This window comes from Mustela nigripes, chromosome 14 (genome assembly GCF_022355385.1).
Source record: "Mustela nigripes isolate SB6536 chromosome 14, MUSNIG.SB6536, whole genome shotgun sequence".
Lineage (NCBI taxonomy): Eukaryota > Metazoa > Chordata > Mammalia > Carnivora > Mustelidae > Mustela > Mustela nigripes.
The window spans coordinates 47,178,174-47,205,210 of NC_081570.1; the positions used below are offsets into that span (position 1 = coordinate 47,178,174).

Genomic DNA, 27,037 nt, shown 5'->3' on the forward strand with positions numbered 1-27,037 from the left:
AGGGAAGGGTATGTGCTTTGGTGAGTGCTGTGAAGTGTGTAAACCTGGTGATTCACAGACCTGTACCCCTGGGGATAAAAATATATGTTTATAAAAATAAAAAATTTAAAAAAAAAAGCGCTACCTTGAAGGTGATTGGCAGTGGAAGGAATCACAACATGTGTAACTACTTAACTAAAACTGTATTAATTTTTGAATCAACAAATAAACCAAATATATCTGAAGAATGCAGTATCCTTCAGACATTAAAAATATAGTAAAGGTAACAAACTGACGGTTGCCAGTGGAGAGGGGCAGGAAGTGGCAGCAAAATAGATGAAGGAGCTGGAGAAACAGGCTTCCGGTTACAGAATGATAAGCCACAGGATGAAAGGTACAGCATAAGGAATACAGTCAACAGTACTATCAGAGCATTGTATGGTGACAGACGGTAGCTACACTTACGGTGAGCATAACACATGGAGTTGTCAAATCCCTGTTTTGTACACACAGAACTAATGTAATATTGTGTGTCAACTATACTTCAATTAAAAAAAAAACACAAAATGCAAATATATATGTATATTAAAAAACTTTATACCAGTAATGTTTAGAATTTAAACAAAACATACATTTCTAGAAAAACAAAATTATAAAAAAGGTGACACAAAACTGGGGCACCTGAATGGCTTAGTTGGTTAAGCCTCCAACTCTTAATTTCAGCACAGATCATGATCTCAGGGTCATGAGATCTAGCCCCGCATTGGTCTCTGCAGTCAGCAAGAAGTCTACTTCTTTCCCTCTGTCTTCCTCTGCCCCTCCCCTCACTCATTCAATCTCTCTAAAATAAATCTTTTTTTTTTTTTTAAACCTGACATGAAACAGAAAAATGTGAATTAGTTATCTGTTAGAAAGACTGAATCTATAACTAAAGACCATCCACAAAGAAATCTGCAGGCCCATACAGTTTTACCCGTGGAATCTCTAAACATTTAAAAATAAATATTACTAATATTACACAAACACTTCCAGAGAAAAGAACAAAAAAACAAAAAAACTTCCCAACTCATTTTATAAGGCCAGCATAATCTTGATAGCAAAACATGACAGGGCATTACAAGAAAAGAAAATTCCAAGTTGGTATATCTTATGAATATAGATACAAACATTCTAAGCTATATGCTAGCAAACCAACTTCAGTAATATGTGGGAAGGATAATATAACTGATAAAATTATATTTTAAAATAACAAATTGTCATAATGTGTGAAATAATTTTAAAATAACAAGTTGTCCTAATGGGTAAAATAATAATCAATGTAGCTTGTCACATTAACAGATTAAAGGAGAAAAACTATATATTCATCAATACAGAAAAAGAATTTGATAAAGTTACTCATAATTTAAAAAAAACTATTAGCATATAAGGAATAGAAGGGCAACTCTTCTAAAAAGTCAGATTTAAAACAAAAACAGAAACAAAAAAAGTTATAACAGACACCAGAATGGTGAAATACTGAATGCCTTCTCCCTAAAGTCATGAAGAAACAAAAGTGCTCACTGCTCACCCTCAACACTGTATTGAAGTTTCTGGCCATTGCAGTATGATAAAAAAGAGAAAGTACATAGATTGGAAAGGAAGAACTAAAGTTGTCATTATTCATAGGTAACACAAATGTGTATATATAAAATCTAAAAGAATCTACACACTATTAGAATTAAGGGACTTTAGCAAGGCTGTTGGATACTAGTTCATTTACAAAAAAACAAAATGCACTTCTATATATGAGGAAGCTTATTTCTTAAATGACACTTTATGATAACATCAAAAAATGTCTAACACTTAGCAGTACATTTAACAAAGGATTTGTAAGTCCTATACACACACATACACACAAACCATTTGGAAACAACACTGAAATTACAAGAATATCTAAATAAATGGACAAATAAATCACTCGTGGGCTGGAAGACTCAATATTATTGACAGTAGTCAACTGTCCCCAAATTCACACAATTCCAATCAAAATCCCAAGCATGTTTTTGTATAGGCATGTGATTTGATAAGCTGATTCTGACATTTATACGGAAAGGAAGAAAACCAAGAATAGCCAAGTCAATCTTGCAGAACCACACTGGAGGACAGCAGTTATCAGATATTACAGCTTACTACAAAGCTACAGTGACAATGTGGTATTGGCTCAAAGACAAATAACAGGCCAGTAGAATACAATAGGGAGTCCAGAAATAAACCTATGTATAGCCTCCCATATTTATGACAAAGAGACACTGAAGTATAGTGGAGAAAAGATAACTCTTCAATAAACAGTGCTGAGGCTATTAGATATCCACATGGGGGAAAAAGTATCCTGACCTCTTCCACATATTATATTTTTAAAAGGCAATAAAATAATAAGCTTCTTGGAAATAAAACAGCAACAACTTATTGAAATAGGCAAAGATTTCTTAACCAGAACACAAAACACACTTATATTAAAAGGAAAATTTCACAGACTGTAGTACATTGAAATGAGGAAACTCTTGTTACAGCCAATCTGCGGCCCACTATTTGGAAACCTCTTAATCTATATAGTCAGATAATTTACTCAATTCTCATTATGTAACATTCACATAACTACTTTTACTTTTGTGATGGATAATATCTTCATTTATGAAATTAAATCCATAAAACTCATAATAAGAACTTCAAATAATAGTGATTTCTAACAGCTAGGATTTTTAATAACAACTGGAAACTCAACAAGGAATCAAGTACAATTTGGATTTAATGTACCAAGTGGCATTGTTTTTTACTTATTTCTAAAAATGCAGTTTTACTTCTAATATTAAATTCTACTAATAATACTCAGTTATCACAGATGATAAAAATGGCAGGGAGGCACCCAGTGCCCTGTAAAGGAGATATGAGCAAAAGCCAACTTAAATCATAGTACAGGCCCAGAGCTGCTCTCTGACTAACCAAGATCAGTCATTTGCTGCAACAACAATAATCTCAAAGATACAAAGTAATAAGCCTGTTCTTCTGTTTATTTAAATTATAAAATCAGGTGATTCATCTAAGATCATAGCTACAATAGAACAAACCTTCCTTTGAGTGGGGAAAAAAAACAATTATACATTATTTTACTCAGAAAAGCCCTTCGGCAAGAAAGGGAGAGAAGTATAACAAAGATAGTATATCACCTTCTAGAAGCACAAATTTAAAAAGGTATTAATGAAAAATTTCATACAGTCCAACTCTCATTCTCTGCTCATGCCACAGCTCATAAAGACAATGTACATTTATCTTTTACTGTGCGAAGGGCACTGTGTTTTCTCAACTACCAAGCATTTACCTTTGCAGCAAGCTGTAGTCCAATTTTGTCAGCTTCAGCCTCTAATGTTCTACTGTACGGTCTATCAAACATATACTAAGAAGAAATAAGAAAGAGAAGCTCCATTAAGGATATTTATTCCATAGTAAAAGGATTAACAAAATGCAATTTTTGAAATTAATTTCATGGAGCATCTAGGATAAAGTTTTTATGCTCCCCATGATTAACATTTAAAGAATACTATGATATAAAACAAAGTGCAGCTTTATTTCCTCCATCATAGATTAATATTTTAAAACATGAAAAGAATATTTAAAAAATTATGCCTACAGACTTCTGGAGACTCTACAGTATCACATGGAGTACAGCAATCCCCCTTACCCATGACTTCAGTTTCCATGGTTTGAGTTACCCATAGTCAACAGGGGTCTGGAAGCAGACGGTCCTTCTGACGCACAGTCAGGTCTCTAGCAGCCTAGTGCTACACCACCGCCTCCATCATTTACCTCACTTCATCCCGTCACATAGGTATTTTACATCTCACATCATCTCAAGAAGTTGATGCAGTACAATAAGATATTTTGAGAGAAGCCACACTCACATAGCTTTTTTTACAGTATGTTGTTATAATTGTTCTATTTTATTATGAGTTACTGTTGTTAATCTTTTACTGTGCTTAACTTATAAACTTTATCACAGATATGTATATACAGGAAAAAACATAGTATATATAGGATTTGCTACTATCTGAGGTTTTAGGCCTATCCACTAGGGGTCTTGAATATATTCCCCTCTCCACACCCCATGGATAATGGGGTAGGAGTATCACTGTACAGGTATCCCCCATTTTCCAAAAGTTTGCCTCACATTACTTTGCTTTTACAAAAGACCTACATTAGTACCTGTTTTCACTAACCAAAAAAAATCCAAAGAGTATGTTTACTTTTATGAAAAAAAAGCCTAAAACCAAAGTGATTTAACATGAACTTTCAGAAAGCAGTGGATACCCGCACTTCTATTTTCCCAATTATAATCTCTACCTACTGTGTAGAGGATCCCCTAAAGAAACCTCATTAATGTAAGTTTTAATATTTTGATCATTTTGTTCTTACAGTTTTAAATTTTTTAAAAATTTTATTTATTTGAAGAAAAAGAGCACAAGTAAGCAGAGCAGCAGACAGAGGGAGAAGGAGAAGCAGACTTCCCAATAAGCAGGGAGCCTGACACAGAACTTGATCCCAGGATCCTGGGATCAAGACCTGAGCCAAAGGCAGATGCTTAATCGACTGAGTCATCCATGTGCCCCAGATCTCACATTTTTAAAGAAAACTGAAAAAAATATAGCTAGATAATAACCACTGACACTACCAGAGAATTTATTTCAGTTAGAAAATTAACCATAGAGCAGACTTTCCTTTCTTTGATAAATTATCTTAATGCTATCTTTCTCTCCTAAGTATTGATTAGTTAGGGAAATGAAATTTTCTTTCAACTTCAATTAAAAAATACAAATAGATATCATAATTTTAACTTTCCTAATTACTTGTATTTATGTGAATGCTTTCCAGTTAAATTCTAATTTTCAGTAAGTACTAAAATTTGTATGCGATGGATCAATAGGCAGGACTTTTGAGAACAGAGTTATTAATAGAGGAAACACTTTTTCAGAGGTAGCTACATGTCAGTGATGTCTAAAAATAATATAATCAATCTAATCCATAGTACATGGACTACTAGATATGACTTTCTTCCTTCTCAATCATGTCTTTTTTAGGCTGTTTAACTGTATTGTATCATGTCATCACTCTCAATGAGCAGTCTGCAGGGGTCCATCAAGTCTACTGATAGCATAACTGGTTAAAAACATGGGCTTTAAAGGACAGAAACTTAGACTCAAGTCCAAATGCTGACACTTACTAACTGTGAACCCCTGGCTAATTGTTTAACCTCTCTAAGCCTGGTTGCATCATATGTAAAATGGAGTAGCAACAGCACCAACCTCCTAGGGTTGCAGACAGGATAAACTGAGAAAATAATAATAGCAGCGCCTATTTAATGAGTCCTTACTTTGTACTGGGTACTACACTAAATGCTTTATAATCACTGGTTCTCAACTGAATATGATTTTGTCCCCCAGGGACATTTGGAAATGTTGGAGACTTTTTTTTTTTTTTTTTTTTGAAGAGAGAGAGAGTGCACACAAGTGGTTTAGGGGCAGAGGGAAAGACAGAATCTTAAGCAGGCTCTACACTCAGCACAAGCCTGATGTGGGGCTCAATCTCATGACCCTGAGATCATGACCTGTGCCGAGAGATCATGACCCGAACTGATCAGGATCAAGGGTCAGACACTTAACTGAGCCACCCAGGCACCCCTGGAGACATTCTTGATTGTCACAACTGTGGGGGAGGGCAGATGTGGGTGAAAGTACTACTGGTATCTATCTAGTGGGTAGAGGTCGGATGTTCAGAGCAGATGTTTAGAGGCTAAACATCCTACAATGCATGGGACAATTCCCCACAACAAAGAATTATCTAGTCCAAAATGTCAACAGGCTTAGATTGAGGGATCCTACTTTAAAATGCATCTTAGGGGCGACTGGGTGGCTCAAGGGGTTAAAGCCTCTGCCTTGGGCTCAGATCATGATCCCAGGGTACTGAGATTGATCCCCACATGGGCTCTCCGCTCAGCAGGGAGCCTGCTTCCTGCCATCTCTCTGCCTGCCTCTCCCCCTACTTGTGATCTCTGTCAAATAAATAAATAAAATCTTCAAAAAAATAAAAATAAAATAAAACAAAATGCATCATTAAACCCATAACAGTGCTCTGAGTTAGCCAGTAATATGTCAATTTATAGATGAAGAAACTGAGACCTATAATTAGTGAAGTAATCTGCCTAGGTTCTATAGAATTTAGGTCTAACAGAGCCTAAATTCAAATATAGGTCCATCTGCTCACAGCTAGTATTCTTAACCCCATCCATAATTAATCTAGTGTTTATCCTAATACCTAACATATGGTAAGTAGCCAATAAATCTTATCACAGCTTCTAAAACCCTACGTGGTAGCACTCTGTGTGGGCTACTATATTATACCTAAATCTTTTAAAATTACAAAAATATGACTCCCCAATGGTTATGTGAAGACTCCTGTTTCTTCTTTTCTCTGACAAATGAATGCCAGCAATTCCCCCTCCTTTATGACTTCCCTATCCGCATCCCCTCCTGCTCTCCAATCATAAGGAGCAAAGCTGTCTAGAGAAACTTTCCCTCATCACCAAAATTACTGGGGGAGTCTTGATTTAGGGAAAAAGAGCTCAAAAGAAGTAATCCCTACTTTATTTTTAGTTTAATTATTAAAAAATTATATGATGTAGCCCGATTCATTAAGTATTTTCAAGGGAGAAACAGCTACAAGTTATCTTTCTCATGACAAAATCTTCAAAGTACATTACAGAAAAAAGCTATATACTGATAAATGAGGGGAAAACCACATTAACTCCTTTGACTTCCCAGCATATCAATAAAAGAAATAAAATTCTAAATATGAGACCCTATAACCTAAGTAATTACAATTCTTTTTCTTCCTTTTAAGAACCTTTATTTCGATGTAAATGCAGCCAGACGATACAGTAACACTGAATACAAGACTTAGTTATCCAATTTCAAAAGCATTTTGTCTCATTTTACACATTAGATTTAAACAGCATCCAGATGGCACAATGATGGGTCCTCCACAAATCATTAAATAAACAAATAACAGATTGTTCCTGAATAACCAAACCTCCCAGGACAAGAGAAAGTATATGAAAAAAAAAAATATGTAAAACAAAATAATTAATCGTAGTTAACAAAGCAATTATCAAGATTGCAAGACCTACTTTCAGTAGTGAAGTGTTCTGAACAAAATGAGGACACCAATAAATTTTAAAAGGATTATCAACATACATAAGTACTAAAATGAAAGTTAACAAACACCTAATAAGATTATCCTTTCAGGGGCACCTAGGTGGCTCAGCTCAAGTCATGGTCTCAGGTTCCTGGGATGGAGCCCCACATTGGGCTCTCTGCTCAGCAGGGAGCCTGCTTTCCCCACCCTCTCTGCCTGCCTCTCTGCCTACTTGTGATCTCTGTCTGTCAAATAAATAAATAAAATCTTTAAAAAAAAAAAAAAGATTATCCTTTCAGTATTTTCCAGGTAATTTTAATTTAACTGGGAGTAAGGAGACAAGGGTGGTAAAGCAGCTTCAGCAACACTATGCCCATAAAAATTTACAGGTTTTAAGAGTTTCCCATCAGAATGCAAATATTTGGGGAAAGGAAAAGTCATAGTAAGTACACCACAGTCACTATGAGAGACAAAACTGAAAAATCTAAAGGTAAAGATATAGAGGAAAGGATTTGTGACCAGGTTTTCTCTCCTTTAGACCAATAACTTTGTACCTCACCCCCACACACACAGTACTGTGTTAGCCAAAAGTTACTAAGCCCTTGTAACACATCTATCCCCCATCAGTTAAAAGATATAGTATCTTCTAATTGGAATGCTCATTATTAAGAACATCCCCTAAAGGGACACCTGGGTGGTTCAGTTGGCTAAAGCCTCCGACTCTTGATCTCTCATAGGTCATGGTCTCAAAGGGTAGTAAGGTCAAACCCTGCTGGCTCTACACTCTGTAGGGAATCTGCCTCTCTCTCCCTTTCTTTCTGCCCCATCACCCTGCTGATGCATGTGTGTGTGTGTGTGTGTGTGCGCGCGCGCGCGCGCGTGCATGTCTGCATGTCCTCTCTCTCAGGAATAAATCAGTCTTAAAAAAACAGGAAGGAAGGAAGGAAGGAAGGAGAAGAGTATCTCCTAAAAAGGAGAAAACTTAGACACTAAAATTTAGTAGCTGTATTTCATGGTATGTCAAAACATCTCTGGTATATCTCTGGTATCTGTTACTTTATAGTAATATTTAAAATATCTTCATCACAGGCCATTACAAATTCAACTTACTGTCTCACACTTACCTCCTGCAGTTTAGACTGTATCCACTGGCCCAAAAGTGCCAAACTATCTCGAGGGCAAATGGCCCAAATCATTGTGAGAAAAATCAGACCTAGGAAATCCAATAAATGAACCAAGCTAGCCTTTTCTGCCTGAGAATAATCAAAATAATGAAAATTACTTTTAATAAATTAAGAATATACAACAAAAAATAAAAAGACAGCATATACCTACATTTTCTAGTTCATCAAGTATAATTACATTGAATAATTTACATTTTAACTGACCTTCACCAACTAAAATTGCATATGCTTCTTCTTCCATGTGCATTAATTCATTCCCTCCCTTGCTTACATACTTGCTTATGTGTATATACATTCAATCATTCATTTACCTAGCCACCTAACATCATTTAGACACAATGACAAGTTCATGGATATGAATGTATATTCTTATATAGATATATAAGAATGTACACTTCTTATATTAACAAGCATAATAATTTTGTGAAATAGGTACAATTACCCTATTTTATAAAGAAACTAAGATGGGGAAAAGTTAACAGAGTTGCGAAAATTCACAGAGCTATTAGTAAAATGACAAACCCAGGAAGTTTTAGTTTCTAATACACTTGTTACTTTTTAAAGCAACCAAATGTGTTCGTTAAGCTTATACCTTTGAACAGACTAAATACTACCTAACATATGAAATAGTTAAAACACAGAAAATTCAGAAAAATATTGGAAATTTATTTCAAATAAAAGTCTTTTGGACTTTATGACCTAATATATGAGGTATAATTCATCTATGCAAGTTTGCAATTTTATCACTCTGGTATTTCTCACTAGGAAATAGAGTTTTATGAAGTTTTATATTTATTTAGAACAGTAACCAATTTTACTTAAAATAGCTGTCTTGAGTAGTAATTTCTAAATGCAAGTTTAACACACTGGATTATTTATCATTCCCTACTAAATTAAAGCTGATTAATAAATGTTAATGTAATGCTGATATTGAGTGTATAGGAATCATTACTTGAATGTATGAAACAAGTCTGACAACTAAACATAATCACTTAGAACACTTCTCTTAATGATATAATCTACCCTCACAAAGCATTCTTTGCTTTATTACATGAACCGTGTGTCATGAAAACAATTAAGGAATTATTTTAGCACAGAAGAGTAAAACTACAAATGATAAAGTCATTACTGAAGAGAACATCCTTGTTATTAATTATTAAAGAATATAATTGCTATTAGAGAGTTTTAGAAAACTAAAAAAAAATTTTAAATATGTATTTGTAGAAGAAAGAAAACATTAAAGGCTACATGAAATCAAACTGGAGACTGCTGAAAGAGAAAATACACTGCTGATAATGTGTAAGACCTCTACAAAAAATATTAATAGCTATTTTCAATTTTTAAGACTGGTATTTTCTTTTTGTATCTTATCTAATTAGCATTCCTGTCCTGACTGAGATGACAACAATATGCTGAATAAGGCACTGAACTAGAGGCCAGAAAAGTAAAGGCACAGAATATGAACATCTCTTAAATGCTAAAAATGACCAATACTAATTGACAGGTATGAAGCCCTTTCTTGAAAGACAATCTATTTTGATTGTTTAGATTTATTCTTATACATATTTGTTCGAGGAAAATGTTTTTTCTATTTTTCCATAACTCAAAAGAAATGAGGGAGATAATTACTATTTGTTCTTCAAAAAAACACAACTGAGGCCAACCTCAATTTATTAATACTTTAAGGAATAGACAGAATTTGAGAGGACTTTTAGAGAGATTAGTAACATTATCATTTCCATTTAAAATTAGTATTATTTGCATTTCCAACATAGCATTTCACAATTCTTTCACTATTTATCTTCTTGTTTTCAATTAGGAAATACATGTCTTTCTAATTAATGTGGACAAGAGAGACATGTTTATTTTTAATGAATAAAAATAAATATATGAGTAAATAAATATATTGGGTTTTTTGGACTCATACCAAGTCAAACAGATGTGTATTCACAGGAGTATAAATCAACCTTAATTCTATGATCCATTAAAATAAGCTCTACCAATAATCAGGTAACTATGGTAAAAAGAAGCAGTGTTGGATTTACAAACACAAGAACTGGGTTGAAATCCCAATCTGTCAGTTGGCCTCATTACTCATGTTACTTAGAGTCTTTTTAAACATGAGTTTCCTCATACAGAATATAGAGATATTAAATACATACTTAATGAGAATGTTATTAAAATTATAATTGAGAAGGTATGTATTTAAAAGCTCAGCAAACTATAAAATGGCAAGACATCATTATTATTACTCTGCATTAATTATATATGGCATATCATTCCAGAGATTTTCTGAGATGCTCCAAGCAATCCTCTGAGAATGAATAAAAAAGTAAGAAAACTGATTTACCCACTTAAATAGCAATATCACTTTCATATAGTTAATTTTCTGAACAGATTACAAGTATGTTAATAATTATGGAAAGTTTAAAATCTAATTTGAAGTAATTAGATGTTGAGAATAATTACTTTTTAGCAAAAGAGACAGGTGATAACAATACTATTTAAGAGAAATACTAATTATTCAGGTACCAAATACTAAAGACCATAAAAATTCTCACAATTACCCAATCATCTTTTTTCAGGTAACAGAATAAGTCAATTACTGAAGATTAAAATTCTATCTTTTAAAGAAAAAGAAAACTGAAAAGTCAATTTTAAAAGATTTAACTTGCTAACTTCAAAGCGGTATTATAAGAACAAAATATATTCATTCTAGGTACTTACAGCATGCCCAAGTACTGCGTGTGCTATTTCATGGCCCAGAAGGAAGGAAAGTTGATGGATATCAGTCACACTATTTAAAAGCCCAGTGAAGATAAACACTTGTCCATTCTGTACCATAAAGAAAATAATGTAAGCAAGTGGACACCTTAAAAAAACAAGGACATTAAATTGAACAATTAAACATTAGGTGTGAGAACTTTCACTTACTGGAAGCACGAAGGCATTTACATCTGGGGAATCAACCACATGAATAATCCAATTGATCTCAGAGATCCCTGGAATATCTTTATTGCATTCAATCAAATGATTAACCACCTCCTTAACCTTTAGGTATCGGGCATCCTTCTCAGTGAGCATATCATTTTTAAATTCGTCCATCCACTGAAAGATTAAAAAGTCATCTTTATCTTAAGAGAGTTGTAGCTCTACTACAAAATGTTTATACTGCTTCATGAAAAGTTATATGGCTACTTATTGTTGAACATTTTAATTTTTAATTATGTAAAAATCTACATATACTAAACACTCAGATCCTTAAATCTGAATTATTCAGGCAAAGGCAATGTGATTTCTCACAAATGGAATGAATTCTAATAACTAAGATTTTTCATATAAATTGGTTGAAATAAAACTTTTATCTTTTCTATTAGCCTATAAACAAATAAAATGCTAAAATATGATTTCTACTTTTCCTAAATATTTTGGAAAACAAAACTTTGCCTAGGGGAAAAAGATTTCACATAAGGAAATATAAAACAAAATCACTTTCATAACCTACTGAATAGAACAGCCTATACTTAATGAAAAAAAAACTTCTACCAAAAAAAGGACATTTCATTAATTTTAAAGGTTTATTCACACAGAATCGAAGGAAATTTCTGAAATTTTAGAATAGACATGTCATTTTCTCTACACTATGTTGAGTAAGAATAGCCACCATATGAAGACACTTTTCTGAAGCTATATTCATGAGAAACCCTTTTAAGTGTAGGAAAATTAAAGGTGTTCTGAAAATATTACTTTAATTTCCACAAAATATGTAACTTCTTTCACATATGGAGCAAAAAGTTTATAACCTTCCCTGAGATATATTAAAAATAGATGTTTCTGTAGTACTAGAATCTAAATAGTCTTTAGTATCAACAGCATTTTTAGAAAGCACAAGTCACCAGTGTAAACTGAAACAAAAAATATTACTATACTTCTGAAGTAGGCAAAATTATACATAATAACAGCACTTTATAATATCTCTATAAGAACATGTGATTCAATTTTCATATCAAGCAGGTTATTACATTTGTGAAAAAAAGGATATATATGAACACATAATTTTTTAAAGCGTCTAAGTGATATGAATGGTAGAAGACATACTAATTTAACACTAGGCCTGCATCAATCTTTCCAGAACATTTTCCTCAAACTTGCTTCAGGTAAGACACCTGCATTTTAAGAAACACCTCCAATCTCTGTATAAATTCTACTAGAAGAGATCCATCTTATCTTTACTAGGAACAACCTTTTTAGTGAAAAAAATTGTTATTTCTTTTTTAATGGTAACTTTCCACTGACAAACTCAGAAGATTCATTGAAATAAAAAGCCACAAAGATTCAGCCATGCCAAAACTGTCAAATAAGACTATGAGACTTTAATTCAAAAATTACTGAGTATATGCTATATATGTGTGCTAAGAACTGGAAAAAGAGGATCTGTCCTCAAGAAACTCTCTAGTGGTATAAAATGCTTAACTTATCTCATACTTGCTAAGGAGTTAAGGCTTCTGAATTCCAACTTTATTTTGCATCCAAAAAATATAATAAATTGCCAGAAATGATATTTCAGAAAAAAAATCCTATTCTAGATTACTTTCAAGGTACAAAATTCTATTACATACTTACTTATCTAAAATATGTGTATACTAAGCATTACTTTGTACACTGTGCTAGTACTTAAGATAAAAATGATGAAACAGACAGGGTCTGTGTTCCCACAGAGCTTAGGCTAACAAAGGAGATAGATCAGCAAATAAATAATTATGCAAATAATTATGTTACCCTCATGATAAGTGATTTAAGGGGACAGTACAGTATGCAAAGAGAAAACAAAAGTAGGAGACTGGACCACAATAGAGCCAAGCACTGGACACAAATACAAATGAGCTCATTCATAATTTAGTCTGGATGAAGGATACCCCTAGAGCCTAAAGTAGCCAACCTGCGTAACCCAGCCTGGATAATCAAGGGAGGCTTTCCTGAGAAAGTGACATTTAAGGTGACATGTGATGAGCAAGAGTTAGCTGGGTGAGTGAGAAGAAAAGCAATGGAGGCAGTAGGAATACTAAGTACAAAAAGTTGGGGGCCTTTTGGGAAAATGCTAATTTTCTATCAAAGATCAACATTAAAAAGTAGTGCATCTTTCATCTGAAGAAACTTTCCTGCTTTGAGTATTATATTAAGCCATCTAATTACAAACAATTCTTAATACTTACTGCTTCATATTCCAGTTCTGATAAAAGTCTGAAATGTTCCTTCCCCAATAATAGTAGCTTCCTCCTTCCCGTGACAGGACTCACTTCCAGGTGAGTAAAATAAAACGCTACAAACAGCAATCCAAAACTACTGAAACATAGGAGTAACTTCCATTTATTCTTTCTTAAACTTTCTTTAAATAGTTCCTTCTTGTTAGGAGGAAGTGCCTGCCACCATTTCCTTATGCCCCTAGAGTAAAAAGAAAATTCAAAGTCCTGAGAAGAGTATCAGCACATATCACCAAAATTTAATCTTATGCTGGGATTTTATGTCTTCAAACACTTGAATTTTTCTGATATATTTCTCTGTATAGATTAATTTTTTTCAATTTATAAAATTCTTAGTTAAATGATAAACACGTAATCAGTTATATAGAACTATAATTAAAAATTCTAATGTTCATTACACACATTTTCTTCTTCAGTTATTTTAAAGGTGAACATTAAGTGAGTATCTATTTTACACAACTTGATTAATTTTTATTGACTGTTTACCACATGCAAATCACTATTCGAATTGTTACACATATGTCATCTAATTTAACCTTCACAATAACCCCGTTAGACAAAAGAAAACTGAGACAGAGAGAGAAGTGAAGCAACTTGCCCAAGGTTGCAGAAGGGATAAGGGCAAACTAGGCAAGGAGGACAATGTGATCCCAGAGTCTGAGCACTTAACCACTGAGTAGGGATGAACTGCCCCCATAAACATCTGAGTAGATTATGGTAACAATAATCTGTTCCTTTAACCATGATCCTCCGCACTGCTCATGAGACTTCTGGCACTACTACTATCTGCCAGTACTTCAGCAAGGTATAAGGGAAACTACCTCAGGACTGATTTCAGATGTAAGTCTTGCTCACCAGAAAAAAGTCCACTACCCCTCAAGAACATGACAAAGGAGAAGTAATAAGGGCTTAAACACTATAAATAAAGAAATGAGAGACGGTATGGTTAACACAGGAGGAGGTCTACTTTCTACCAGGCAACAATACTCTCTGTTGTTTACTGGGGTTCACAGACATTTTGATAAGCAATGTTCTCAACACCGGGGCAAAATTTGCCCTTGTAAGGTCATCTGTGAAATCCTAACAAAAATTTAAGATAAATACATTATTCTCTTGACACAATTCGTCTTATAAAATAACTTCAAGTTATCTTAATTTTATTAAGTGACACACCTAAAATGCCTCAAAGTGTTTCAACCTGAAGAAACTTAGGCCAGACTTATTTCCTACTTAAACTTTATATGACTTAGTATTTTTTGCTTAAAATTATGAAAACACAGCTTAAAAGAAAATGTTGTTATAATAGTAACAAAAACAAAAAGTTAAAAATAATGATTAAAAAGGACGATAAAGAGCCATTGGCCTAAGAACCTGGGCTGAGCTGTGACAAAGATTCTCTCTTCCACCAGACTCTACTCAGGCTTTTTTCAACAAGGCCTCACCTTTGGACTTCTGTATTTCTCTCTCCATTGTCCAGTTTCAGCAAGAGTCCTGCTAAATCAGTTTACCCAGAATCCCCCATCCTCCGTATCTGATCACCCTCAGTATCTGATTAGGTTCATCATCATTCACCAGCCCCCAAGTGATATCTGATCACCCTTACCTGTCTTCAGCAAGAAGCTTGGTAGGGTCATGTTAGAGAGAATTCCCCCTTATTCCTAATGATTCCTCCTAGCAATTTTTCATCCACCAAACCTCACCCTGCTCCTTGGCTATAAATTCCCACTTGCTCATGCTGTATTCAAAATTAACTCTATAAATTCCCTCTTGCCCATGCTGTATTCAAAATTAACTCTGGTTCCATACTTAGGTCTCTCTTCCTCTACTGCAAAAGTCCTGCATAAAATCTGTATTTACTGCTTTAACTATTGTCTAGCTCTGGTTTTCTCTCACAGCCGTTACTTACATCAACAGCTACCACAAATGTATTTTTTTCTGGGTGCCAGTGTCAAATCATAAGGAACACAATATATTAAGAGAATAGAAGTTTTCAATTTCTGATAGAAAGAAAATTGGTTTAGTTAGTATGGGAGTAGGAGGGCTAGAAGGGCCTTCACAATCATCAAATGTCAGAAAGCTTTATGAGGAGACAATGTTTGACTTTACCTTTCTTTAATAAATGGGGCAAATAAGACAAAACAAGATTATTTATGGGGGGGTTCTAAATTAAATATAAGATACTATTAACTGTAAAAACATAATTATTATGAAGGACTACCCAAGAGAAAATAACAAAGATATGTTGGAAATAGAATAGAAAAATATTGCCTAGAAAAATAGAATAGAAAAAATAAATGCTAGTTAAGCATTAACCTGGCTAGGAATAAGCCCATTCTTAAATAAGTAAAGTTCTTCAGTTTCATGACCCACTGCCTCAGATTCTGTAAACTAAACACATATGTTTGTAAGTACTGCTCTTATTACAAGCTATAACCAACATTTCTCATTCTTGTAATCACAAACATAAGATCTTTTAAAAAGCATCTATATAAGGTAATTTTTTAAAGATCATATTTTTATACTATAATATGCAGTAAATTGGGGCACCTGGGTGGCTCAGTTGGTTAAGCATTCAACTCTTGATTTCGGCTCAGGTCATGATCTCAGGACTGTAAAGCTCAGAGATCTCAGGCTCTGTGCTCAGTGCAAAGTTTACTTAGGATTCTCATCCTTTCCCTCTGCCCCTCCCCCTTCTGTCTGTCTGTCTGTCTGTCTCTCTCTCTCTCCCAAGTAAATAAATAAATAAAATCATAAAAAAATAATATGCAGTAAATCATTTCAAAATTACTAAATCATACTTAACAAAATGGGGTAGAACCATCTGTTTAGAAACTGAATTTTGAGCTAAATATAGGTGGGAAATCTAGTTAAAAGCACAGTTTTATAAATACATTGTAATATAAAAGTTTTTTTTAAGTTTTTTTACCTGCCTACAATGATTGCAAATAGTTTCTGCACTGGCTTGAGAATTATCAACAAGAGAGGAACCGGAGCAGCTTGAAACTGAGGTGAAGTGTGGAAACTCCTGATGTCTCTTTCATGAAGACAGTTCAGAGGATGCAATAGTGAAAGAGAAGGAACTCCTGTAACTTCTTTTATCTGTAGTTGTCTTGAAGAGTCATTCCACACAGTACATTTTGGGGTAACCATCCCAATTTCCTTATATCTCATGCTCAAGGGGCATCCTGGTCTTTCATTACTGAAGGTCTTAGAGAAAGAAAAATTTTCAGGCAGAAAAGTCAACCTATCATACTGATTTACTCCCAGACCCTGATACTTATTAACTATATGATTAATTTGTACTTGATGGCAGTCTGATGAGGTTACAGCTCGTGTGTTAGATCTTCTCCAGTGGGCCAGCAAATGAAATCGGAAGAAAACACAGTTTCTAGTAGTAGACTGCAGTCCATAGATTAAGTTCATCTTTCTTCTCCTTGATTATCTGGAACACACACACACAAAAATAAGTTTAAAATATCTCTGGAAAATATGTATTTACAAAACTGGGAACATAACTCTTAAGAAATAGGTGTGTCAATTGTTCTTCCCCTGACATATTTCAGACTGAAATACCTTGGGTTTCTACCACCACGCCCATGCAATACAAACCAAACAGCTTTTACTCACTTTTTTTTTCCCCTCTACAACACATCCTTAGAAATTTGTATTTTTTTTCTCCTTTTCATTTTTTAGTTTCAGCTGGGGGAAATCTTTTTATTTTAACAGTTAAATTATTGGGAAATACAAAATAAATTAAGCAAAAATAACAGTAGGTTTAGCAACGGCAGTAAGTAAAGGGAAAAGCATGTAATGGAACAGTAAAATCAAAGTTTAAAAATGTATTTTTTAAAATACAATCTGATCCTTTCAAATATAATCCTCATACTACTGACTAGGGTCAAGATGGAATAAGATAAGCTAAACTTATCCTCCCAGAAAGCAAATGAAAAAACAGAATAAATAAAACAATGGTTTCAACACACTGGACATCAGGCAATGAAGACCAGTGACCCCTGAGAGATGGGAAACAAATGTGATGAGCCCTACAATTGCCCCACCTTCCTACCTAGAGAATTTCCAGGCCACTGTGTAGATAGGGGAAACCTAGCACAGCCCAACAATGTTCCTAAATTGGAGACATGAAGTTGGGAGTTCAAGTAGGCCACAGAAAAAAGACCCTGCAGAGCAGAGTACAAGAAAAGACACAACTGTGCAGAGAAAGAATTCCAGAAGGTGTTAGGCAGGGAAATCTGCTTGGTGTCCTCAAATGAGTTCTAAACAGGGCATTCATGTGAAGAAAGTCCCTAAAGATGGGAAAGAATCACTTGACAGGATTAGTGGAGTAACATCCAGGGCCCGTGGAGGGCAGACAAGAGTGCCTATTTCTACCCTTCAAAATGGAAAACCTCTAAATTCACGGGGCATTGGGTAGAGTACTCAGAAGGGTTTTGCCCCACTAGAGAACAATTAGTCCTAGACTAAAAGCTACTCTGGCATACCCAACCAAGATTAAAAGCAATACTAGCCGTACCCAACGAAGATTAAAAGCAAGACTAAAAAAGATCAAACTGTTTTCAAAGAACTTAACCACATTCTAGAAAAAAGCTTAAAAACAGTTAAAAGAATATAAAAATATCCACCACTAATAAGGTAAAATTCATAATTAAAAATTACCAGCAGCCAAGATGCAGGATATGTGAACTATAATTAGGATATTAATTAAATATTGATTTATTAATTTATTAATATTAATTAAATATTAATAAAAACTCAGTCCTAAATAACATGAACAACAGCATTGATTGATAAGGATATTAAAGTAGTTATTGCAACCATATCCTATGTGTTTAGGATCTTAAAGGAAAATCTGAGAATGTTATGCAGAAACATGGAATATGTTTTTTTAAAAGACCTACAAAGAACATCAAGACAAGAAAAGTACATTGCCTTCAATGAAAATGACACTAACAGCAGATTAGATATTGTACAATGAAATAAAGACTTGTGAACTTGACATATCAATAGGGACCAAGAAAACGAAAATAAAAAACCAAGGGGGTAAAAAAAGGGACAGAGCATCAGGAAGATGTAGGATAAGTTGAGTGGCCTAATATATGTATAACTGGAGTCCCTGAGAAGAGGGGAGGGATGGTGATAGATATAGATAGATAGATAGATAGATAGACAGACAGACAGGAAGAAAGAAAGAAAGAAAGAAAGAGGGAGAGAGGAAGCAAGGAAGGAAGGAAGGAAGGAAGAAAGAGAGAGAGAAAAAGAAAAACTTAGAAAAATAATGGCCAACATTTTCCAAATTTCATGAAAACTGTAAACCCACAAATCTACGAAATTTAAAAAGCCATACACATAATAAACACAAAGGAAACTTACTTAGAAACATATCCTAATCAAATTTCTTAAAACCAGTGGAAGAGAAAAATTTAAATTTCATAACTTTGATGAAATGGACCAATGTCCTGACAAACACAAACTACCAAAGCTAATTCAGAAAGAAATGGATATATCTGAAAAGCCTTACGTTTATTTTTTTAAATTGAACTTGTAGTTAAAAACCTTCCTGCAAAGATAGCTTCTAGCCCAAATATCTTCACTGGGCAATTCTACCAAACATTTAAGAAAGAATTAATAAAAATTCTATTAAAACTCTTCCAGGAAATTTAAAAGAAATTAATAGTTTATATTTTATTCCATAAGATCTGCATTACTGTGATACTAAAGCCAGAAAAAAATTACAAGACTATAGAGTAATATCTCTCATGAACATAGATACAAAACAGCATTTTAGAAAATCGAATTCAACAATATATAAAAAGAATACTTCATAACCAGCTGAGATGTGTCCCAGGAATGTAATTTTGAATTTGAATAAAAATTCATAAAGCAATCTAATCCACCCTATTTACTGAAAAAGAAACACTACATGATCATCTCGATAAAGAAAAAGCTTTTTCTTAAAAGATTTTATTTATTTATTTGTCAGAGGGAGAGAGAAAGAGAGCACAAGCAGGGGGAGCCAAAAGCAGAGGCAGAAGTACACTGCCCACTGAGCAAGAAGCACAACGCAGCACTTCACCCCAGGACCCCAGAACCATGACCTGAGCTGAGGCAGACACTTAACTGACTGAGCCACCAGGGTGCCCTAGAAAAAGCATTTGATAAAATCCCACATCCAACCCTGATTTAAAAAAAAAACTCAGTAAACTATGACACCTATAGAAAACTATAACCAACAGCATATTTATTGGAGAAAGACTATATTTTCTTCCTAAGATCAGTACTGAGTCAAGGATGCTCACAGTTACCACTTAAATTCAACATTGTACTGGAGATCCTAGTCAACACGATAGAATGAATAAATGTCTAATTAAATAAATGGCACACAGACAAGCAACATATAAGCTAAATGGCCTTTAGGCCTATGTAACATGATCATCTATTTTTAAAATCCAAAGATAGGGGTGCCTGGGTGGCTCAGTGGGTTGAGGCCTCTGCCTTTGGCTCAGGTCATGATCCTAGGGTCCTGGGATGGAGCCCCACATGGGGCTCTCTGCCTGGAGCGAAGCCTGCTTCCCTTCCTCTCTCTGCCTGCCTCTCTGCCTACTTGTGATCTCTGTCTGACAAACAAATAAATAAAATCTTTCAAAAAAAAAACAAAATAAATTTTAAGAAAAATCCAAAGATATCATAATGAATTTAGTTAGGGGGCAGGATACAAAAGCAATATACAAAAACAATTTTATCTCTATATACTATCAAGTGATAGAGCCAGACCCTACACCCTCCAAAAAAGTGCATACTCTATGATTCCAGCTCTATAATATTAACTGTAAAAAATACAAAATAATTTATATTTCAAAGAGATCAATGATTGCCTGAGGATAGGAAGGTAAAAATCAGGAAAGAGATTATAAAGTTTTGGAGATAACAAATATGTTCACTATTTTTACTGTGGTGTTAGCTTCACAGCTTTACACACAGGCCAAAACCTATACTATACAGCTTAACTATGTACAATTTATTTTATATCAATCACATATCAATTAAACTATTTTTCAAAAGATATTAAAAAGAGACAACAATAAAATGCAATGTGTGAACTCTGATTAGAAGTTAGCGTGAAAGAAAAAAAAAACAGCTTTAGGAGGTAACTGGGACTCTTGGGGGAATTTACACATGGATTTGCTTTTAGGTTATTTTAGGTAAGTACTGCTTATTAGATGATAGTGATGTGGTTATGTAAGTGAATATCTTACACCTGACTTAGTACTTGCTGAAGTAGCTATTTATGATCAATAAAATTCATCATTTCAAATTATGTAACAAAAAGCCACACACACGTACGCAACATAAAGCCAATGCAGTAAAATATTAACAATCGTATCTAAGTCATGTTTATAGATGTGTTCATTAAAATCTTTTTCAATTTTTCTGTTTCAAAATCCTCACAATAAAGGTTGGAGGAAAATATGTAAATCTAACTCGAACTAGACTAATACAATATTATTTAGAAAGATGCTTCAGAATATCGGTTTTAATAGGCCATATTACCTATATATCAAGCTATTTGAAAGTCACTCAAAATTCTTATATACTTTATATATTCCAACCTTGAATTATTAACATATCATGTGAATAAAGGGCATGCTAAGTAAACATCAACTCCAAGTAAACCTTGTGGAGTCACTATCCATTTTAAATGAGTCCAGACTTGATACATAATAATCTGATGTTATTAACAAGATACTTTCCAAGTTTTGTTTTGTTTTTTTTGAACCAAGCAGAATGTAGTAAAATAAATGAAGCTTAAAAATAATTTCAAAATTAGTATTTGAGTAGCTAGTAAGGTTCTTCATCAGCTAGGTAGTTTGTGAGTTACAGATGCAGCATAAAATCCAGTCCCTGCCTTCATGGATGTTATGGAGTTGAGGGGGAAAATGTATCTAAGCAAGACTATTAAGGGATATTAAGACATAGTTCCTCATTAAGTACCACGCATTATATGAATTTTTAAAAAAGAAAGGATATCCATGAGTAGCAGAAGAGTATGGGCAGATGGAGAAAAAGTGTTTCAAATGGGAAAATATACTTAAGGTTTAAAAATTTGCTAGAAGTCAAACTGCAAAAACAACACAAACTCACATTCTTAGATCCTTTACTATATGAGATAAGCTTCAGACACTTGCCTGATCACACTCCCTTTATAATGGCATCCTACAGCCTCAACTTAAGGGACAGGGCTGGACTTTCAATCTTTCCCAGAGACCCCTGCCACTGGCTTCAGAACCAGGAGTGGATATACAACACAGAAAAGACTTTTGGTGAGGCAGTATCAGGCAAAGGAGTAAAGGCATGTATAACCTGAGTTATAGTTGGTGCTATGGCAACACAAAGCAATATGCAAGCAAGAACTGCAAACAAAAACCTTTACAAAAGAAACAGATCAACAGGAAGGACAATGGAATCAATGCGAGGAAAGGAAAAGGTCATGAAGTCTCAGGGAGAAGAAAAGCGGGGTGGGGGGCAAGATTCAAACCATCCTTTTCCCAAGAGCCCACTGTACTTCTAAATTTAACTGAGCTTCATGAGCTTTTACTTTCTTCCAAAACCAATTCCCTTTCTTCAAAGAGTTTCCGTATCTTGTAAATAAGTGATCTCTGACTTAAGAAGTTACACGGTGTAAATTACACCTATACAAGCTGGTAACATTTTGACATTACGCATGCTGCTTATTAGAATTAGCTAAGGGTTCCTTCTAGACTTTGTAAAGCCGAACTCCCAATCTTCAACACTGAATCAGTTCTAGATAATCAGTTCTGGATAATCTCTGCAGTGACTCTACCATACAAAAGATCTCAATCCAGGGGAGCCTGGGTGGCTCAGTGGGTTAAAGCCTCTGCCTTGATCCTAGGGTTCTGGCATAGAGCCCCGCATGGCATCGGGCTCTCTGCTCGGCAGGTAGCCTGCTTCTTCCTCTCTCTTCTGCCTGCTTCTCTGCCTACTTGTGATCTCTGTCTGTCAAATAAATAAAATCTTTAAAAAAAAATCTCAATCCACATTAAATCAGTCATGTCAATTCTGCCTCCTTAATATCTCAATCTACCTTTCCTAGGCTCTGTGGCCTTAAATTGTGGATTACTATATACCCTCCACTCTCTCTGCCTATTAAACCACCAACTCCTACCCCTCCAGCTCATCACCCTCCCCAAACTAGAACTAAGCAATCTTTCTAAAATGCAAATCAGACAACAGAATCCTACTCCCACTACTCACATAAAGTCCTACATTGTTAAGTACTATGCAGCCATTTTTTTTAAATTGGAGATCTGTGTAATAGCAAAAAGAGACACGAATCTTAAAAATTCTTAAAAATAACAACAAATGCTACTTGCAAAAATTCTGTAGATCAGGAATGGCAAACTCAGTTGTGTAAACCGGTGCTGCATGACAGAAATTTCTGCAATGATAGAAATGTGTCTGCGTTGTTCAATATGGTAGCTCCTACCTATGGCTACTGAGCACTCAAAATGTGGCTGGTGTGACTGAGGAACAGAATTCTTAATGAACTCAATTTTAGTTCATTTGAAACAAAATGGCCATAGGTGACTAGTGGCTACTGTACTCAATAGCACAAGTCTGTAGGGTCCAGGCAAAGTCATACTTAAGTAAATGCAGGTTCATGTCCACCTAAAGAAGATGCAACAAGTGTAAAGGAACTTGAGCTTAGTGTTACCACAGTTCAGTCTTTTCAAGAAAAGTCAGAAATTCAAGTTTAATGTGAAAAGTTATCAGTTTTAAAATGCTGGCAACGAACTTAAAAAACAAACAAACAAAAACCTTTTTAACCACCTCGGCCAAACAATCCTACACTAGACCCCATTCAGTTTTTGATGTCTGAATGATGTTATTCATTCATTAAATATTTAATGAGTGCCTCCTACATGCCATACCACATGCCATTCTGGATTTTTGAGATACCACAGAAAATAAAGCAAACAAAAATCTCTGCCCAACTTACAGAAATAGCAATGCTGAAATATGCTAGTATATATAAATATAAATAAATCTAAAGCAAAACACAGCAAACTATTCATTATGGTTATTTTGAGTGGCAGAATGGTGGATGTAAAGGATTTAGTATTTTCATCTCATGTATTTCTGTGCTGTTTAAATTTTTACAGGATGTATTATTACTCTTAAGCCCCAAAACCAGTAAGGGCAACTACTTTTGTAATTTCCAGTGGTTTCCATGGGCTTCCATAAACTCCTCTATATAGAAGACCAAGCCTCTCCTAACACCACCGCCCACTATTTCTCCAGGCATCTTACCCCAGGTCTCCCTGGCCCATTCCTAAGCTCTAGACCCACCGATTTACTTACACCCTTCAGAAAAGCTCGCGTCTCTATTTCTATGCACATCTATAGCACTGCTTAGCTCTGTGACTACCGCAAGCAAACTCCTGCTCATCTCTCATGTCTTGCGTGAAATCTTTAAAAAAAAAATTTGACACAGAAGATATAAGCAAAAGCCCCAAACATTACATGAACATAACTAGAAACACTATCATCTGTTTCACTGACAGTCAAGTGTCATTTAGAACAGAAATAGTGCCTGATATTTTGCAATCCCTCGTTTATCCTTAAGAAAGGGTAAAGGATTGGGGAAGAAATCTATTTATACGTTTTCAAAGAGCCAACACTAGACTACACAGAGCCTAAGAAAGAATCAGGGTTGACACTTCCTCTTCAAAGAACCGTAGCAGGTCAACAAACATAACTGGCAAACTTCTAAGACTACTAAATTAATGATGTGAGAAAAAAAAAAAAAATCACACCACTTGGATCGTTAGCCTCTACGAACATGTCAGATCCTTAATTCTTCAAGGACCATCTCAGAGCGAGCAAGGACAGCCCTCACTGGCACCCGCAGCCGAAGCCTGGGAGACGGGTTTTAACAACTCTGCTGAAAATGACTATTTCTTCTCTGGTTTCTATGGCAACAGCTGTCAGATTGGCAAAGATAGGACGTGTACTTTAGAATAATCACTCAAGCAAAGTACACCCATGATGGAAGACTTTTAAAAAAAATAAATAAACTGGAAGGCAACAGACTCGGTTCTTCAGCTTCCCAATGCCAGGCTGCACCCCCCTTCGCCCCCACGGCTGAGAGGCCGCAGAGAGACCCGCATCATTTTCGCGAGGGTTACACAGCGCTGGCGGCCGTCACCAGAGCCCGCCAGTCCCTGAGCTCCCCCTGAGCGATTCTCATCGGCCCGGACTCCAGTTTCTCACTGAGGACCGCACGGCGCCACAACACCGTCGCTCCTGTCCACGCACGCAAGTGACATTCTTTAAAGCGTGTCAAGAGCAGCATTCGTAGCCGACTTCAGGAAGGAAGGATCACAACTCCGGGGAGCTGCAGCGACAGGAAATGTTCCCTTCTTCGTGGCAGGGCTTAGGCAGGAAAACTTTTAGGCTCTCTGCTTTCAGAGGGAGGAGGGGAGAGAGGGGTTGCCTCCCGGGCTGCTTCCGGCGGCTAGGAGCGGTTTTCCACAGGGGAAGGTGTCCGTGAGAGGCACGCCGGGCTGCGTTAAGACTACTACTTTACACAAACAAACAAACACAGCCGCTGAAGAGAAGGTAAGGCTGAGGGGAGAGGCAGGGTTCGCTTCCCGGAAGCCACATGCACCTGCCGACTTGCTCTTCCCCGGCTGGCTGGGATTCCTGGGGTCCCTGCACTTCACGCCGGGACGGGAGGGACGGCTGAGGCGGGGCTCTCCCGCACCCCTTCTCCACTCGCCCCTCTCCCCCGACCGCAGACGCCGGCCCTCCCCACTCCCGGCCGGACGCCCCTTCGTCCCTGCCCCCCAGGCTCCGCCACCCCAACCTTCCCTGCGGTGCTCACGAGCCTCCCCCCTCACCCCGTCCCCCCCCCCCCGAAGTCCTTCCACCTCGAAGACCTTCTTCCCCCCCAACTCGAGCACTCTGCCCCCGCCCCTTGGGCCCGGCCCAACTCGTAAAAGAAGGGCAAACGCGTCCCCACCAGGACAGACCCTAGCAGTGGCGAAAACGAAGGCTCCGCCGACCGGACTTGCGCAAGCGCCTGCCCCATCGCAGAAGCCCCACCTCCTCACTTCCTGCCCCCTGTCCCGGCCGGGGCGCCTTTTGCTCCGCCCACACCCGCAGAGTCGTCTCCTTAGCGGGCCACTGGCCCGGAGCCCATGGAGGCGCTCTAACGCCCCCGCGTGGTCGGAGGAGGGACGTGGCTGCCGGCTAGGCTGCCTGTCCCGTCTTCCCTGGAGTCCTTGGAACCTGGTTTGGTCTTGATCTTTCTAAAGAAAGATCCAGGCAAGGCTGTGACGGCTCAAGAGTCTAAGGCAGGGTACCAGGTGGTGGGTATTATAGAGGGCACGGATTGCATGGAGCACTGGGTGTGGTGCAAAAATAATGAATACTGTTATGCTGAAAATAAATAAATTTAATTTAAAAAAAAATAAAGAGTCTAAGGCAGGGCCGGCCAAAGGGAAAGAGACTCGAGGGCTGCCGAAAGACTAAGGTTTCTTGGTTTTGAAGTTGCACTGATGAAAGTAGTCTCTGGAGTGAGAGCTCTCTGCTTCACGTGACTTCACATGACTTCCAGAACGACACATTTTAAGAAAAATGAAGTACAACCTGAAGCAGCTGGAAGTTCGTTGAAAATAACTAGCTACAAAACAATGCGTCTAGTATGTATGGTTTATGCCACCAAAAAATACTTATCCAGCACCAAGTGTGTTCTAGGTGCCAGGGGTGCAGCAGTGAACAAGAGAAGGAAGTGACTTTCACGGAGCTTGTATACACAGTGAGGAGATCTAGGCAGTGAGCAAGCGAACAAGGAAATAAACACGGTATCAGATAGTGGTATGATTCTATATTTGTTAGATTGATATTCTGTGCACGATGAAAAACATCCTAAAAGATGTAAACACTAAGGACACCTTTAGAGGATTATAAGGTTTTACAAGATTATAGGCACTATTTTCTTTAGCCTTGCTTATTTGTGTTTTCTAATTTGCCTTTTACTTTGAAGGAACTATCCTGGCAGATCCCTGATCACTGATTCCCTGAAAACAGAAGTGGCAGGTCCCTGAATCTTCATGGGCTTTTCTGAAGGGCATGTGTCTGACCAAGGGTTGCAATGTGCTAGCTATCTCCGGCCCAACATGCCTGAGGAGCACACTGCTATCAGTGTAACAGATGGGGTGGGGCTCTCTGCGATGTCCAGGTGGTTCCTATCCTTTTGGACTGTATTATGACAGATCACCAAGATGGCACAGTGACTATCATCAGGTCAACTACATGGTTAAGTCCACAGTCAATAAACTGTTCTCCTGGTTT

At 36.3% G+C, this 27,037-nt stretch overlaps 1 protein-coding gene across 2 annotated transcripts in view; it reads right to left on the bottom strand.

Moving 5' to 3' along the window:
* OMA1 (OMA1 zinc metallopeptidase) overlaps window positions 1-25,800 on the bottom strand; it is an 89,451-nt gene extending 63,651 nt beyond the window's left edge. Inside the window, exons 1-7 of one of the 2 annotated variants that reach the window (XM_059374898.1) lie at window positions 25,714-25,800; window positions 16,572-17,087; window positions 13,598-13,826; window positions 11,319-11,492; window positions 11,112-11,219; window positions 8,325-8,453; window positions 3,335-3,409 (exon numbers count right to left, since the gene is read on the bottom strand). In XM_059374898.1, coding sequence (XP_059230881.1) covers window positions 3,335-3,409; window positions 8,325-8,453; window positions 11,112-11,219; window positions 11,319-11,492; window positions 13,598-13,826; window positions 16,572-17,068 — 1,212 coding nt within the window. In that variant the 5' untranslated portion in view covers window positions 17,069-17,087; window positions 25,714-25,800. Of the gene's footprint in view, window positions 1-3,334; window positions 3,410-8,324; window positions 8,454-11,111; window positions 11,220-11,318; window positions 11,493-13,597; window positions 13,827-16,571; window positions 17,088-24,040; window positions 24,108-25,713 lie in introns of those variants that run through there. The other variant, XM_059374897.1, reaches the window with a different exon arrangement.
* Window positions 25,801-27,037: the final 1,237 nt, after the last annotated feature.